Source organism: Nannobrachium achirus (genome assembly GCF_963921795.1).
Source record: "Nannobrachium achirus genome assembly, chromosome: 7".
NCBI lineage: Eukaryota > Metazoa > Chordata > Actinopteri > Myctophiformes > Myctophidae > Nannobrachium > Nannobrachium achirus.
The window spans coordinates 53,212,458-53,227,166 of record NC_137816.1 but is presented as its reverse complement, the minus strand read 5'-3'; the positions used below and the strand labels follow the sequence as shown (position 1 = coordinate 53,227,166).

The 14,709-nt window shown below is 39.7% G+C and overlaps 1 protein-coding gene across 1 annotated transcript; it reads right to left on the bottom strand.

Moving 5' to 3' along the window:
• Positions 1–5,070: 5,070 nt before the first annotated feature.
• LOC308289170 (uncharacterized protein) lies at positions 5,071–9,189 on the bottom strand. The gene is made up of 4 exons (XM_080730772.1): positions 9,013–9,189; positions 7,943–8,054; positions 7,191–7,300; positions 5,071–5,411 (listed from the first exon to the last, which is right to left on the bottom strand). The coding sequence occupies exons 3-4, from the start codon at positions 7,254–7,256 to the stop codon at positions 5,115–5,117; spliced, it is 363 nt and encodes a 120-aa protein (XP_080586898.1). The 5' UTR covers positions 7,257–7,300; positions 7,943–8,054; positions 9,013–9,189; the 3' UTR covers positions 5,071–5,114.
• Between the last annotated feature and the right edge of the window lie 5,520 nt (positions 9,190–14,709).

Here is a 14,709-nt window from a genome sequence, read left to right as displayed (position 1 = left end):
TGTTTACAAAAGCTCGCGAAACTAAAATCCAAACCGCGGCCGACCATCGCGGTAAAGTGTCGCCGTGAAAACAATCAGATCTCTGCTTCCCTGGCGTTCTTTTCACCTCATTCAGAGATAAAGCCCTTTTTATGTTTCAGAGTAGAATGGAAATCAATGTAACCAGCCTCCGTCATTTTCTCTCTCTCCCTCTCTCTCTCTCTGCTACGGGGTGACGTATGGACTCGGGTCATTCAGAGGGCAGGCAGCAGCACGTACAGTTAACCCTTCGTTGTCTCGTTCAGGGACGAGTTTGGCGTGGTGACACCTAGTGGCCTTAACTCGTTACTGAACGAGTTTGGCTCCTTGGGTGTTAAGAAGAATAAGTACTGGAAGTACAGTTATAGGCTACAATAAATTTGGTATGAGTGGTGAAAACATTTTTTTTTGTTTGTTAAAGAAGCCCCAATAATCCATTTGAAAATAAAATAATTACATTTCAAATAGCCATAACTACAAATTTGCAAATGGCTACACAACCTTTGAAACTTGAAACTCATGTCCTGAGATTGGACCTCTCCCCGGGCCGCACGTTTGACAACTCTGCTATAGTCCCTGTTTCCAATTTGGGGTTGATTGGACGTATGATATGGCATTTCTTGTAAGAAATAGGCCCATCCACTAGTTTTTAAGGCTAATTACAGGCAAACGGTATGAAGTGTCAAAACCCTGTTTGATGGTCATTGTCCGGTTTCCAAGTCCCAGAAAAAAAGGGACACCCGTTCTTTCCATTCTGCATGGCTGTGTACATTTATTGGGGGGAAATGAATGGAAAGCTATGCATTTTGACACAATTATACCTAGATAATACAAAGTACAACACTTACACCTGCATTCCTGCATTATTACTAGACTTACAGTAATATACTTGGTTGTAACAAGTCTTATTCATACAGTACCATAATCACTAAATACAATGCTTCAACCACACACCAGACATGTTGTGTATGTACCCAAAAATGTCTGTAAACGGTTTTTAACTTGTGTTATATCACAAGTAAGTGAGAATATATTATATTATCGATGTGAATATTGAAGTGAAATTTGGATTGTGATGTACTGTATCGACAACACTGCAAAAGCTATAAAAAACAATCAACATAGTCATTTCACATACCATGTTAGCCTCTGAGGCGAAAAAGGAACCGTGTCAGTGCTCCCTGGCTTAATGCTGCTTCTTTTCTTGTGGATTTCACCTGATACATTTTACATCATGGATTCTACTGTCTCAGTCACTACAGCAGAGACCCAACGTTGCATGCCCTCCAAAAGGCCCCCTAAACTGGAAGAAAGGTCAGGGAAAACCATGCTCTAGTGTTGACGGCCATCTGCCTTGACTATTCATATGAATATTGACCTCATAGCTGTCTAGATTAATTAATCTGTATAGTACAATATTAGTACATACACAATGGGCCATTCACAATGGGCCAACCCACAATCATTGAGGTGTCATTTGTTACCACATTGCAATTTTTCAAACACAACCCAGACAAAAGTTCTATTGATAGAAATTACATCACATTCAACTTGACATTTGTCAGTGGTACATGAAAGACATTACCTTTTTTTTTTCTTTTTTCAATATCTTCTACATCCTAAAAACACCTCCTCAGTGTGAAACCTGAGAGCTGTGAGATGAAAGCCAGACTCCATCTGTCAGACATACACTGTTAATTTGAGAGGTGAAATCTGTTGTCTCTGGAGACGGTGTCAGGGAGAAGAATGTTTCTCTGACGGGCCATTAGAAGTGAACATGGCCTGCTAGCCGTTTACCACACACCACACCACAGCCGCTCTGACAGTGCAGTTACATAGACTCATATTCCTCTCACTTTCATTAATGCACATTTGACAGGACAACGGTACGACTCCCTGTGCTTGTACAGCAGAATGCAGGTTTCCTTTAGTACAGGGAACCTGTGGTGTAACAAGCCACCGCTCATGAATAAGACACAGTTATCCAATCAATACTCCTGCATCAGGCACCATTGATCTTTACTCTGTGTATTTTGTGATGCAACAGAAATCGCTATACTTTCAAAACATAGGTAATACGAGGATTTCTTTTTACTGGCTATCTTATGGTAAATAAAAACTTTTTTTCCCTTCTAATGGTCAGATTACATTTCTTGTTTCTAATCTTTACTTTTCCTGTATTATTATCTATCTATAAATGCGAGAAGTCTCTGCGTGCGTGTGTGTGTGTTTGTAATCCGCGTATCTCGAGAACCGTTCGTCCCACCGGCTTCAGATTCGGCACGCGCGTTCCCCGCCGCGGCACGGAGTGCAGTGCCGGGTCTCGACCCGACCCGACGCGCGGTTTTCCCGAACCGGCGCGAAACGTTCGGAATCTCCTTATGCGGGGTTGATTGTTGACATCAGGCTGTTTCTGAGGAAATCGGCGAAAGCTCTGACTCATTGTGACATCACTTCATAAAAGGCTCTGACATCACGTACGCCACATGAGTCAACAAAAAATCTCTGTGAGTGTGTATGTATGTAGGTAATCCGCGTATCTCGAGAACCGTTCGTCCCACGGGCAAGCGCGTTCTCCATATATGGGCATAAAATGAATGCCCCCATATGAGAACCGTTCGTCCCACGGGCACGCGCGTTCTCCATATATGGGCATAAAATGAATGCCCCCATATATGGGCATAAAATGGATAAAGGGACACAGACAGACAGATTCAGAGATCTCCATATATGGGCGTGAAATGGACGCAAATAGACAGATATCTCCATATATGGGCATATATGGGCATAAAATGGACCCAGAACTATATGGACGCAAATGGCATATGGGCATAAAATTTACGCAGAATCACAAAGATCTCCATATACGGGCATAAAGGGACACAGACAGACACACAGACAGACGGATACAGAGATCTCCATAAATCACTGCGCAAAAAGACCAAGAATCCCTAGATATCGTTGCCCGAATATTACCAGATACAAGTCATGTATGATGATATCCGGATTGGATACTCTCCGAACAGCAAGTGAAATACATTTCATGTTCGGAGCATATCGAACTCCCAGTATGGGACCACTTTATTCTTGCTAGAATATGGAGTTAATCTTTATCCCGGATACTGTATACGACCACATGCCATATTCGGAAAATAACTCTAATCCCTGTCTAAAATATCTCATCAGAAATGGACAGCTGTCATTTCTGGAAATGATTCTTAACTCATATCCAATGTCAAGATATTATACATATATGACCACTATCCATATTTCAAGTCCAAACACCAGAAGTATCTTAAATCCATATATTGTATTGATATGACCTGTAACTATATATGTGCTGATATCCAGATTGGATACTCTCCGAACAGCAAGTGAAATACATTTCATGTTCGGAGCATATCGAACTCCCAATATGGGACCACTTTATTCTTGCTAGAATATGGAGTTAATCTTTTCCCAGATACTGTATACGACCACATGCCATATTCGGAAAATAACTCCAGGCAGTGTCTAAAATATCTCATCAGAAATGGACAGTTGTCATTTCTGGAGATGAGTCATAACTCATATCCAATGTATTGATACAACCTCTAACCATATTTCAAGTCCAAACGCCAGGTGTATTTTAGCTCAGGATACTGTATTGATACGACCTGTGACCTTGTTTCAAGTCCAAACACTGGGTGTATTTTAGCTCAGGATACTGTATTGATATGACCTGTGACCATATTTCAAGTGCCAATACCGGGTGTACATTGGCTCAGGATACTGTATTGATATGACCTGTGACCATATTTCAAATCCAAACACTTGGTGTATTTTAGCTCAGGATTCTGTATTGATACAACCTGTAACCATATATGAAGTCCAAACACAGGGTGTATTTTAGCTCAGGATACTTTATTGATACGGCCTGTAACCATATATGAAGTCCAAACACGGGGTGTATTTTAGCTCAGGATTCTGTACTGATACGACCTATAACCATATATTAAGTCCAAACACGGGGTGTATTTTAGCTCAGGATTCTGTACTGATACGACCTGTGACCATATATGAAGTCCAAACACGGGGTGTATTTTAGCTCAGGATTCTGTATTGATACGACCTATAGCCATATATTAAGTCCAAACACTGGGTGTATTTTAGCTCAGGATTCTGTATTGATACGACCTGTAACCATATATTAGGTCCAAACAACAGGTCTATTTTAGCTCAGGATACTGTATTGATACGGCCTGTAACCATATTTTAGGCCCAAACACCAGGTGTATTTTAGCTCAGGATACTGTATTGATATGACCTGTAACCATATGTCAAGTCCAAACACCAGGTGTATTTTTATGTCAGGATACATTCATGATTGATATGACCTATAACCTGTATACCATCCATGGACCATATCAGGATGATTCACCATACCAGGACACAGTTCATTGTCCCCATGAGCCTATACTAGGTCCGCTCCTTTCTCTCTACACCAAATGATAGTCAAAAAATTAAATATGAAGGTACACATTTCAACACATGAAAATCACTTAATGCAATTAAGCAAATATTTATTTTTTAGAGCAAATGTTATTTTAAATGTTCTTTTAAAACGGGGGCTAAAACCTAAGAACAGTATTTTGAGAACAATATTTACACACACACACACACACACACACACACACACACACACACACACACACACACACACACACACACACACACACACACACACACACACACAGGGATTGTTGAATATAAAATTAATAGAACACATCCAAAACACACTCCAGGTAGGTAAGAACAATATTTGAAACAGGTCACTGTTGGACAGAATAAACAAATCAGAACCAAAAGCATGAACAGAACACCACCGTTAATTGGCGTTGTGCAAACTATAATCCCAGGTTTCTAGAAGATGGCATAAATGTTTCCCGTTCTTCCATAGCTTGTTCTGGTTATTCTGGTTCAAATCTGCTGCTGAGCCAATGAAACAAAGCTATGGGAATCTGAACAGGAAAAAGTGATGCCCCTTCTAAAAACCCAGGAGTACAGTTGTACTCAGAGCCTATAACAAGCCTTACTAAGTCCCAGTGGTGTCCTCCTCACTCTGCTGCAGGTAGATCTGCTTGCCCTCTGCAGGAGGGCATAAATTGTCCACAATAGGTGCGAACATGGGTGGACCTGGGCTGCACACCCTTCTTCCTATTGTCATCCAGGACCTTCCGACAGTCCGCCATTATTTTGGACAGCCGTGATGAGCGCCACTTTGGTGATTTGATTTTGAAAACAGTTTTGTCCTCGTCACTGACGAAATTGGCGTCTGCAGCTGCACCGCTGAGGTATAGCTGGTCCTCTTTGGACAGTATCTTCTGTCCAACACCGACCTGTTTCTTGAAGAGCTGTGTAACAGATGGGAAGAGGAGGTTAGACTCAACATGTTCTATTCACCCATTCTGGTCAAAAGGAAAACCTTTGATATGGGGCCCCCAGTTTTGCCTTGTCTGCTTATAATAAGCAATTTTAGGCTTGTTGTCTCCACCAGGCCGAAGGCATTGGGAGACAATGTTTTCACTCCTGGCTGTCCGTCTTCACTATAACAGGCTGATTTGGGGTTTTGCTTATAACTCCACTGAATAAATATTGTACAAACATACTCCCTAAACCGTTGCCCTGCATTGTAAAAAGTAAAAATAAATAAAAATAAAATGTGCTTATTTGCCTCATTTGTTATAATCAAGTTAATATCAAACAGCTAACCATATTTTGAGACCACTCTGAGCTCTGCTGTAGGCCAGCATAGATAGGAGGAGACATGACCAGGTTAACTGCACACATAGATGGTTAACAAACCTTATAGATCTGCCATTTTCAAATAGCCGGTGTACTGTAGAGTGGTCAAACTTAGCCTAGTTCTTTTGTGCTTGTTTGACTTATACCCAGTCCCTTGTTTCTCTTGTCAAACCTGGCAATAAAAAAGCGATTACCTGCATTACACTTGCTGCCCACTAAGGAGGAAGTTGAATGAAACTGATAAGGGCAATAATCAATGCTGGCGACTAGAGAAGGGCCAGGAACACGTTAATGTCTACCCTTTTCAAACTCCAAACCAACTAGGATCTTAAAGAATAGGGATTATTCTGGTCCAGCTGAAACACTTATTCAAGGTCACAAAATGAATCTGACCCTGTTCTTGGCAACACAATGTAACAATGCAATAGGCCTTAAAGCTCTGGAAAACTAGAGATCACTTTCATCCAATATGAACTGTATGACAATACTCTACATGTTACAGATGGGAAGAAAAACTAATGTTATTAGTTACTTCTTCAATTGGTTTACAGATGCATCCACTTCAGCTCAACAGCTTGTCGCAGGCATCATCCAACTCACTGCTACCAGCAGCCCTTGCTGCCAGCTTCCATCCAAAATGACTGTATGGGGGCTATATTATGTCTAGAAAAAATTATAATAATCATACTTGAACTGGGGGATGCCCACCCTGACAAGCACTTGGACTTGCAAGAGTTGATTCATTACATTTAGTTGACTGTTCCACTGATAAATATTGTTAAAATCTACAAGCTTACAATGAAAGCCGTAAAAAAAAAGTCTGTATACACTTATGCTGTATATTGGTATGTTTACTGTTGGGTGAGAAAACAATGTTGCATTAGTTACTCATCAGTGGACCCCCACTTGGGAATCATCACAACACTTGAGTAAACAGTTTGATATTTACTGACTCGAAGGCAATTTCATGATACCATCATGATAATAATGAATACCTACTCATCCCGCGAGGGAAATTCAGATATCGCAGCCCAACCCAGCTGCTTTTTTTCTCCAGCTTAACCCAGCCGAACCCGGTGCTGCCCACAAGGAGCGCGGGGGAGAGGGGAGCAGTGATAGCTGGAGCGGGGGATCGTACCTGCGACCTCTGGGGCCTCCGGAGTCCTAGGTGTGGATACTAAGTGTGCCACCTATCTGGACTGGACAACAATGCTATTGCCCAGACCTGTAGAATAAGCTTAAGATCATAAACCTGCCTTTGTGTTTTTGTGAGTAGTGAAACCATTTCTCAGCAATGACCACCTCACTGTTATATCCCTTACATAAGGTAATTGATAATTCACATGATCAAACAAATGCAACCGTAATACAACAGGGCAATAACTCACCCGATCTCTCCTGCTGGTAATCGTCTTTCTCCTCTTCACGTCCTCTATGGGCCCATCCAGCTCCATCTTCTTGCTGGCCTTTAGGTTTTCATAAGCTCTATTGCAAGCCTCTAGTGAATTAAACAACAAATACAACTAAATGAACTCTAAATATATAATAAAGGCATCTCAAAAGGATAGTGAGACCAAATGTACAAATCTGCAATCCAGAGTTGCACCACTAACTATTGACTGCCCGTACATCCAAACAAACAGTCCCATCTGACAGTACCAAATTATTTTAAACTCACCTTTTGTTTTCTGTTTTCTGTTTAGATGTATGGGCTGCCAAAGGTTGTTGCAGCTCTAGATTCAACATGTTTAAAAATAATCTAGAGTTGCAAGTTGCAGTGAAGGGAGACCCCTGTTATTTAATTTAGAAAACATTATAGAAATCACTAATGTTTGAATAGAAAACTAACCTTTTCAAACAAATCACTTGCACCAATATTACATTTTTCAATATTAGTCAGTGCGCAATCTGTTAACTTCAACTGTGTAAAATCAAATTTACAATTTAGGCATTTAGCAGAAGCTTTTAATTCAGAGCGACTTACAGTGAGCAAGGTTAACACATACATAGAATGCAGAGAGACAGTGTAGTACCTCAGTAATCTAGGATCACAGGTATGCCAGGAAATCCTATTGTTATTGTTAAAATTACAACCAATGTAAGGGCATATGTCCCCAAATTAATGCAATACCACACTTACTTCTGATAAGGCAGGTGGGATTTTGGATGAGGAAGTTCTTGTGTCCACTCCATCAATATTCTCCATGATGGCATCCCATTTTGAATGTAGGTTTTCTGCCAGGTCACCAACCCTGTGTGGGAGAAAATAATATATAGTTATGAATTTAGCATTACTGTCTTACTTGTTGGTGAAGTCACTCAAGTAGCCTAATACTAAAGTACATTTTCTGTTGAAATGATTTTGACTGGGCAGAAGCATAGCCTAATTGCCTTGATGCAGATTCAAACTAGTGTCAGCTGGTGGCTGGACAAACACACCTGCCCTCTGCAGTGGTCTAATTTGAATGTATCTTTCTCAACAACCCTTGAATATGATGGAATATTATTAAGGATTACTGGGATTATGGTAAGATCACATTTCATGACACACACACACACACACACACACACACACACACACACACACACACACACACACACACACACACAATGCAGTGTGAACTCCTGTAACTCACTAGCTCCCACTCCCACTTTGAGAACTATGGCACTAAATCAGTGTTTTTCAAACCTTTTTGATATCAATTATTTATGTATTTGAGCCATATGGTTCACCATTTAGTGAGATTTAGCCTCTCAGTCTCATACCCAATACTTTAGTGCAGATCATGTGTAACAATAATTTAGCTTGTCCATTTGGTTTGATTTTACAATAATTAAAATATCTATAGGGGTCCATTTGGTTATCAACATTATTTAGCTGGGGACCACCTGGAACCACCTCATAGACCACTAGTGCAGTGGTTCTCAACCTAACATGTTACTAAACAAACACTCTATAGCAATGATTACTGTCACAATAAAGCAATTTAACTGCTGAATATATAATGGACCTTGTATAATGGAAACATTTTAACAGGAATGAGGGTTCCTGTCACATATTAAAAGGGGTCTGCAGCCAAATAGTCTACATTTTGGATTTTGGGGTCCTTGACATGAAAAGGGCTGAAAACACTGGAGTATGAATTGTAAATAGTGAAGTTGTAAAAAATACTGGAAGCAAAAGCAATCACTTGAAATAGCTTTACATACCTGTGTCATCTCCCTGCTCCAAAACTCCTTCTCTGTGTGCCAAAAGTCTCCATAATGTAGATTTAATCCCACAAATAGATTGGCAGCAACCTATCTTCCTGTTCAACAATCAACAGTGATTTTATTTAGTTTAGCTTTATCCTAAATCACTTTTAGACAAGCAGCTCTCAATGCTTGCTGTTGGTGACAAATGTACAGTAACTGCTGTGCTGTGTGCTGCTGGCTGTTTGGATTCAAAGTGGGGGTGTGCTCTCAGCAGAGCCAATGGTAGCTGGCCACGTCACAGTCACATGACACACAGCCAATCAGGCATTTGCAATTGCATTGTGGGAAGTGTAGTTGATTTTCAAACTGCTTTCCATAAAAACACATATATTGTGTTCCTCTCTGTAACTACAAAGATGGCTCCCTTCATCTTTCATATGTTTCCTCCAAACTATAATATATATCAGATTTAATTACAGATGATAATTTGCTTATATAACCGTGTATGTCATGTCTGTTGTATGATGATGTTTTTATTGTATTATAGGCTTACTCATTTCAAGCAGGATAGTTTTATATTAAGCTTCTGAAGCATTGAGGAATACAGTATGGTAGTGGATCTCAAACATTTCAAAGAAGAAACATTTCCATTAGAGAAGATTTTGATGAGTCTAGCAGTGATTCTCAACTATTTTAATTGCAAGAACCCCAGTTTGACATGCATTAGTCTAAGTACGGACCCCATTCTATGGCATTTCTATCTGAGACCCCAATTTATTGTAAAATCAATGTTAATGGGTCCATTTTGGTTCCATTTGTACACTCTGAGTTACCCATAAGGGTCCATTTCATTCCTAACTATCATTTAGCGGGGGACCCCCTGGAACTCCCTCAAGGACCCCACTTCGAGAACTAATGCAGTTAATATCAGGTTGCCATTCCATATATCTTTACTGTTTTTTTTTTTAACCCATTAAGACCTAAGGTCGATACCTTCTAAAGCCTGACCTAAGTTTTCAGAAAAACAACACAAAAATGTGTTCCCCCGCCTGAGGGATAAAACAGGGGTTCCCGTCCATACTGGGTTGTGTATGTTGGGCTGATTTGTACACTTTGTAACAAGTTCTATGTCACATCTATAATGTTTCACATTGATAAACCTCATAGTTAATAGTATGTAGTATTAAACTGTGGATACCCCAGGCAGGGTTCATCGCCATGCTGGCTTGCGGTGGACATTTTTGTCTGAATGATATTTTTGCCATCTACCATGGACAAAGACAAGTCTCACCACATGTGTCAATGTACAGACATTGATGATCCCTGTGCCAGGAGATATTATGGGATATGTTGTTATTGTGTGAGTTTTTTATCTTTAAATGGGTATACCCCATTTGATGGTGTCCCATAGATGTTCAACAATGACCTATGACAGCTGAGGTCAAGACCTTTCCATTAACAGTTGTATGTAAGCCCTTCTGTGGCTGAATGATATGCCTTTAATCATGGACTCTAGGGTTCAAGATTCAGAGGTCATTATCAAAGCAGTGCTGCTGTGTACTGTTAGATAAGCATCATGTGCCTATATGTCTGTCTGTCTGTCTGTCTGTCTGTCTGTCTGTCTGTCTGTCTGTCTGTCTGTCTGTCTGTCTTTCTCTCTTTATCGCCCGAGTTTAGGCCACAATGCATTTTGTTATACCCCCACTGAAGAAATATAGGCCTACTTGTCCTCTAAGTTCCTGTCATTTCAGATTAGATACACTAGCTATTATTTAGGATTCAAAACATTGAAATTGAAATGGTCTTGGACTTTAAGGACAACCCACATTTGTTTATAATCGGCACTGTTGCGGTCTATCTTTAGTTTTTTGTTGAGCCAATGTAATGGTACACTGGATCAATGAAGTGGATAGTGTCCTCAGGGGTTGCTTATTAAGGAACTTTGACATTCTTGCTAGATACCTTGTTCACTATGTCCATGCCTATAAACTCCCCAGTTATACTGGTCTTGTTCACATCCAAGATTAACTGAATGCTCGTGCTTACCTGTAACTACCATTACATTCAAGAGAGACGCTGATAGTCCAATGAATGCTATGATCCTAATTAATTTAATTTCATAAACATTCAGATGTCCCTAACTGTAATGACACCTTACTGTCCCTTCAACTGCATACTTTATGTGGTCTTTAACCAGAGAGGTTCTGTTTTTATCCCCAGCAAAGCATAATCCTTTGCAATGCATACAGAAATAAGGACATTTACAAGCTGACTCCATTTGTTTATTAAAGGTATAAAAACAGACTCATTATGCTTAGCTTCCCTGGTAAGGTCTTTGGAATCTATAGGCCCAATCCCATTTTGACCTGTGAGACAGTCTGTATCCACTTAAAGCTCTTGAGCTCGACCCATTTCTTTTGTAACTTGCATCAGTTAGATATTTTACATAATATGAACCCAAGATAGACTGTATGTAATTGTGACACACAAAGATATGCCATAGATGTAATCTGTATTATACAATACTGGTACATATGAGCACTCAAAGGATTTGCAGACTTTGGGTTATGCACTCACTGTGTGCACATAGCCTATATGCTTAGTTAAACTTCAGGAGTGGAGGCTGCTCATTTGATCATGGCTGTGTGTAATTCAGTCATTTACCTGATGTTGAGTAAGTCAGTCGTTACCACAACCATGAATAGTGCATGATTTTGTGGCCAGGGCAACCAGTTTCACCTGGGTTTCACCCCAATAAATATCACATAAATTCACAGTTCAGAATGAAAGAGAGGAGCAGAGATGAAGTCAGGTTGGGAAATATATAATAGTTTATCAATTGCTTGTACTAGACAAAGTTTAAAATCTATTTAGCATGAAAACCTGCAGATCATGTCTGTCTGTCCGTCTGTGCGTGTGCCATTCATGCCTAATATCAATCTCCATATATTGCCAAGATCCCTGTTGTCATAAATATTGTGTCAGTCTCACGATAACCAGTGTGGTCGATCCCTGAGTCATCAATATTAATTTAAACCCATATCTGGGAATGCCAATATGGACATGCACTTGTGACCGGGTAAATCACGCTCTTTAGAACGACCATCATTTCGACTGGAAGGTTAACGACTCACTCCACGGAGGTTAGGGTTAGGGTGAGGGTTTGAGTCGGGTGTCGAAAAGATGACATGTAGTAAAAGCGATACGCTCCCCCTGTGACCTAACATACCACCAGATAAACCCAAGCCAGCCATCTACTATGATGGCCTGGTGTGTTTCATTTTTATTAAATTAGCAGTCATCTGTGTCTCACCTGTCTTGATTAGGGTTGATTAGGGAGCATCACATAATTAAGGATTGCCTACAGGAAAGGTCAACCCACTACACTTACATTGTTTCGGGCTGCTAGGTTCTATGTGCAAACAACAATGTGCAAATAACAAGGTTTAACATTGCGCCTGTGAATAAACATTGTGCTATGGACATGATATCCAAAGCTATGCTCATAAATGCAGTCTTGTGTGGACACAGCTCCACAAGCCCTTTACAAGACCTTTAGTAGCTGTCGCTACTGCTTTCTTGTCTGTTTCTTGTCTGTGTGACAGGGTGCGAGTGTGTGTACTGCATCCTGTAGCTATAATTCCATCCACTGCCTGGGACTGTATCTGTGACAACAGAGCTGATCCCATAACCTGGGGGACATAACCTTGATAACAGAACCTGTGGCCGCGTTTGCTAATAACTTCCAAACTTCACAAGAACGCTAATGAACACTTTCAATTTGGATAAAGTGAAAAATGACATTTGTCACTGTCTTCCAAGGTTCCAAGGTAATAGAAAACTAAGAATAAGAAATGGTTCGTATTCCATAGAAAAGTTGGGGATTTCACCCAGTAAAAATGACCAGTTTCTGTCACTTTTCATGAAATATCAGTTTAGACAGTTCACCCTCAACAGGCCCAATATATGGCAAAAGGTGATCATATATTACATACAGTATAGGCCCTATTGTCATCTTCTCAAAATAGGTTATCAACATTCCAGACAGTACACTGCATTAAGCCATGTTCATACTTCATCCATATTTGATTAGATATGGGTTATGCCAAGAAGATCGAACCATCGAAAATGGGACACATTCAGATATGCCATAGATTTGATCTGTATTCTAGAAAAGGATAGTGCTCATCAGAATGTCCAGATAGGACATACAGTCATATTTTGAAACACACATGACAAAAATAAGATATAAAGTGATATTTAGAACACAAATGACAAAGATAAGATGTAACTGGTTTCCTTATATAATGTCCTCATGATATCGGGTTCATATTTGACCAAATATGACATATCAATGACACTGGTCTGGTCTGTTTTGCCCAGTATAAATCACCCAATTCTGTCAATTTCCATGACCTATTAATATCATTATATGCCACAGATATAGCCATTATTCTTATCAAAATAGGCTGCCAAAATATTTACATATACTGCATTATGACAAGGAGATGTATACTGCATCCATATTTGATAAGATATGGTTGATGTCAACAAAACCTTAAATATGCCTAAGAAATGGTCAGTATTCTCTTGCAGATCCACTGTAAAGATATGACTTGAGGTCATATATAAACTCAATATCTGACACATAAAGTATTCTAGAAAGAATATTGTGATCAGATATTTACAGATATGACCTAAGGTCATTTACAGAACATATACATGACAAAAATTAAATGTTGCTTGTATCCTAGTACAACATATTGTCTTCATGATGTATATTGGGTACATATTTGACCAGATCTAGCATTTCTATGGAACTCAGGATATGCATAAAATGTACTGTTTCATGACCTATCAATATCAGTTAAATATCTCGTTCAAAACAGGCAGAATGGTAAAATCTGTAGTACGTATATTTGATGTGAAAATCGTTGATGATATATGCTACAGATATTCCCATTATTTAGTATATTAGTATACTTCATCCATATTTGATAAGATATGGTTGATGTCAACAAAACCTTAAATATGCCTCAGAAATGATCAGTATTCTCTAGCAGATCCACTGTAAAGATATGACTTGAGGTCATATATGAACTCACTAGTTGACACATCAAGTATTCTAGAAATATATCAATCTCCATATATTGCCAAGATCCCTGTTGTCATAAATATTGTGTCAGTCTCACGATAACCAGTGTGGTCGATCCCTGAGTCATCAATATTAATTTAAACCCATATCTGGGAATGCCAATATGGACATGCACTTGTGACCGGGTAAATCACGCTCTTTAGAACGACCATCATTTCGACTGGAAGGTTAACGACTCACTCCACGGAGGTTAGGGTTAGGGTGAGGGTTTGAGTCGGGTGTCGAAAAGATGACATGTAGTAAAAGCGATACGCTCCCCCTGTGACCTAACATACCACCAGATAAACCCAAGCCAGCCATCTACTATGATGGCCTGGTGTGTTTCATTTTTATTAAATTAGCAGTCATCTGTGTCTCACCTGTCTTGATTAGGGTTGATTAGGGAGCATCACATAATTAAGGATTGCCTACAGGAAAGGTCAACCCACTACACTTACATTGTTTCGGGCTGCTAGGTTCTATGTGCAAACAACAATGTGCAAATAACAAGGTTTAACATTGCGCCTGTGAATAAACATTGTGCTATGGACATGATATCCAAAGCTATGCTCATAAAT

Excerpts from the sequence above, each read along its gene's own strand:
- LOC308289170 (XM_080730772.1), bottom strand. The coding sequence starts at position 7,256 with ATGGAGCTGGATGGGCCCATAGAGGACGTGAAGAGGAGAAAGACGATT. Across the intron at positions 5,412-7,190 it reads TTACCAGCAGGAGAGATCGG|CTCTTCAAGAAACAGGTCGG; the intron begins GTGAGTTATTGC and ends TCTGTTACACAG.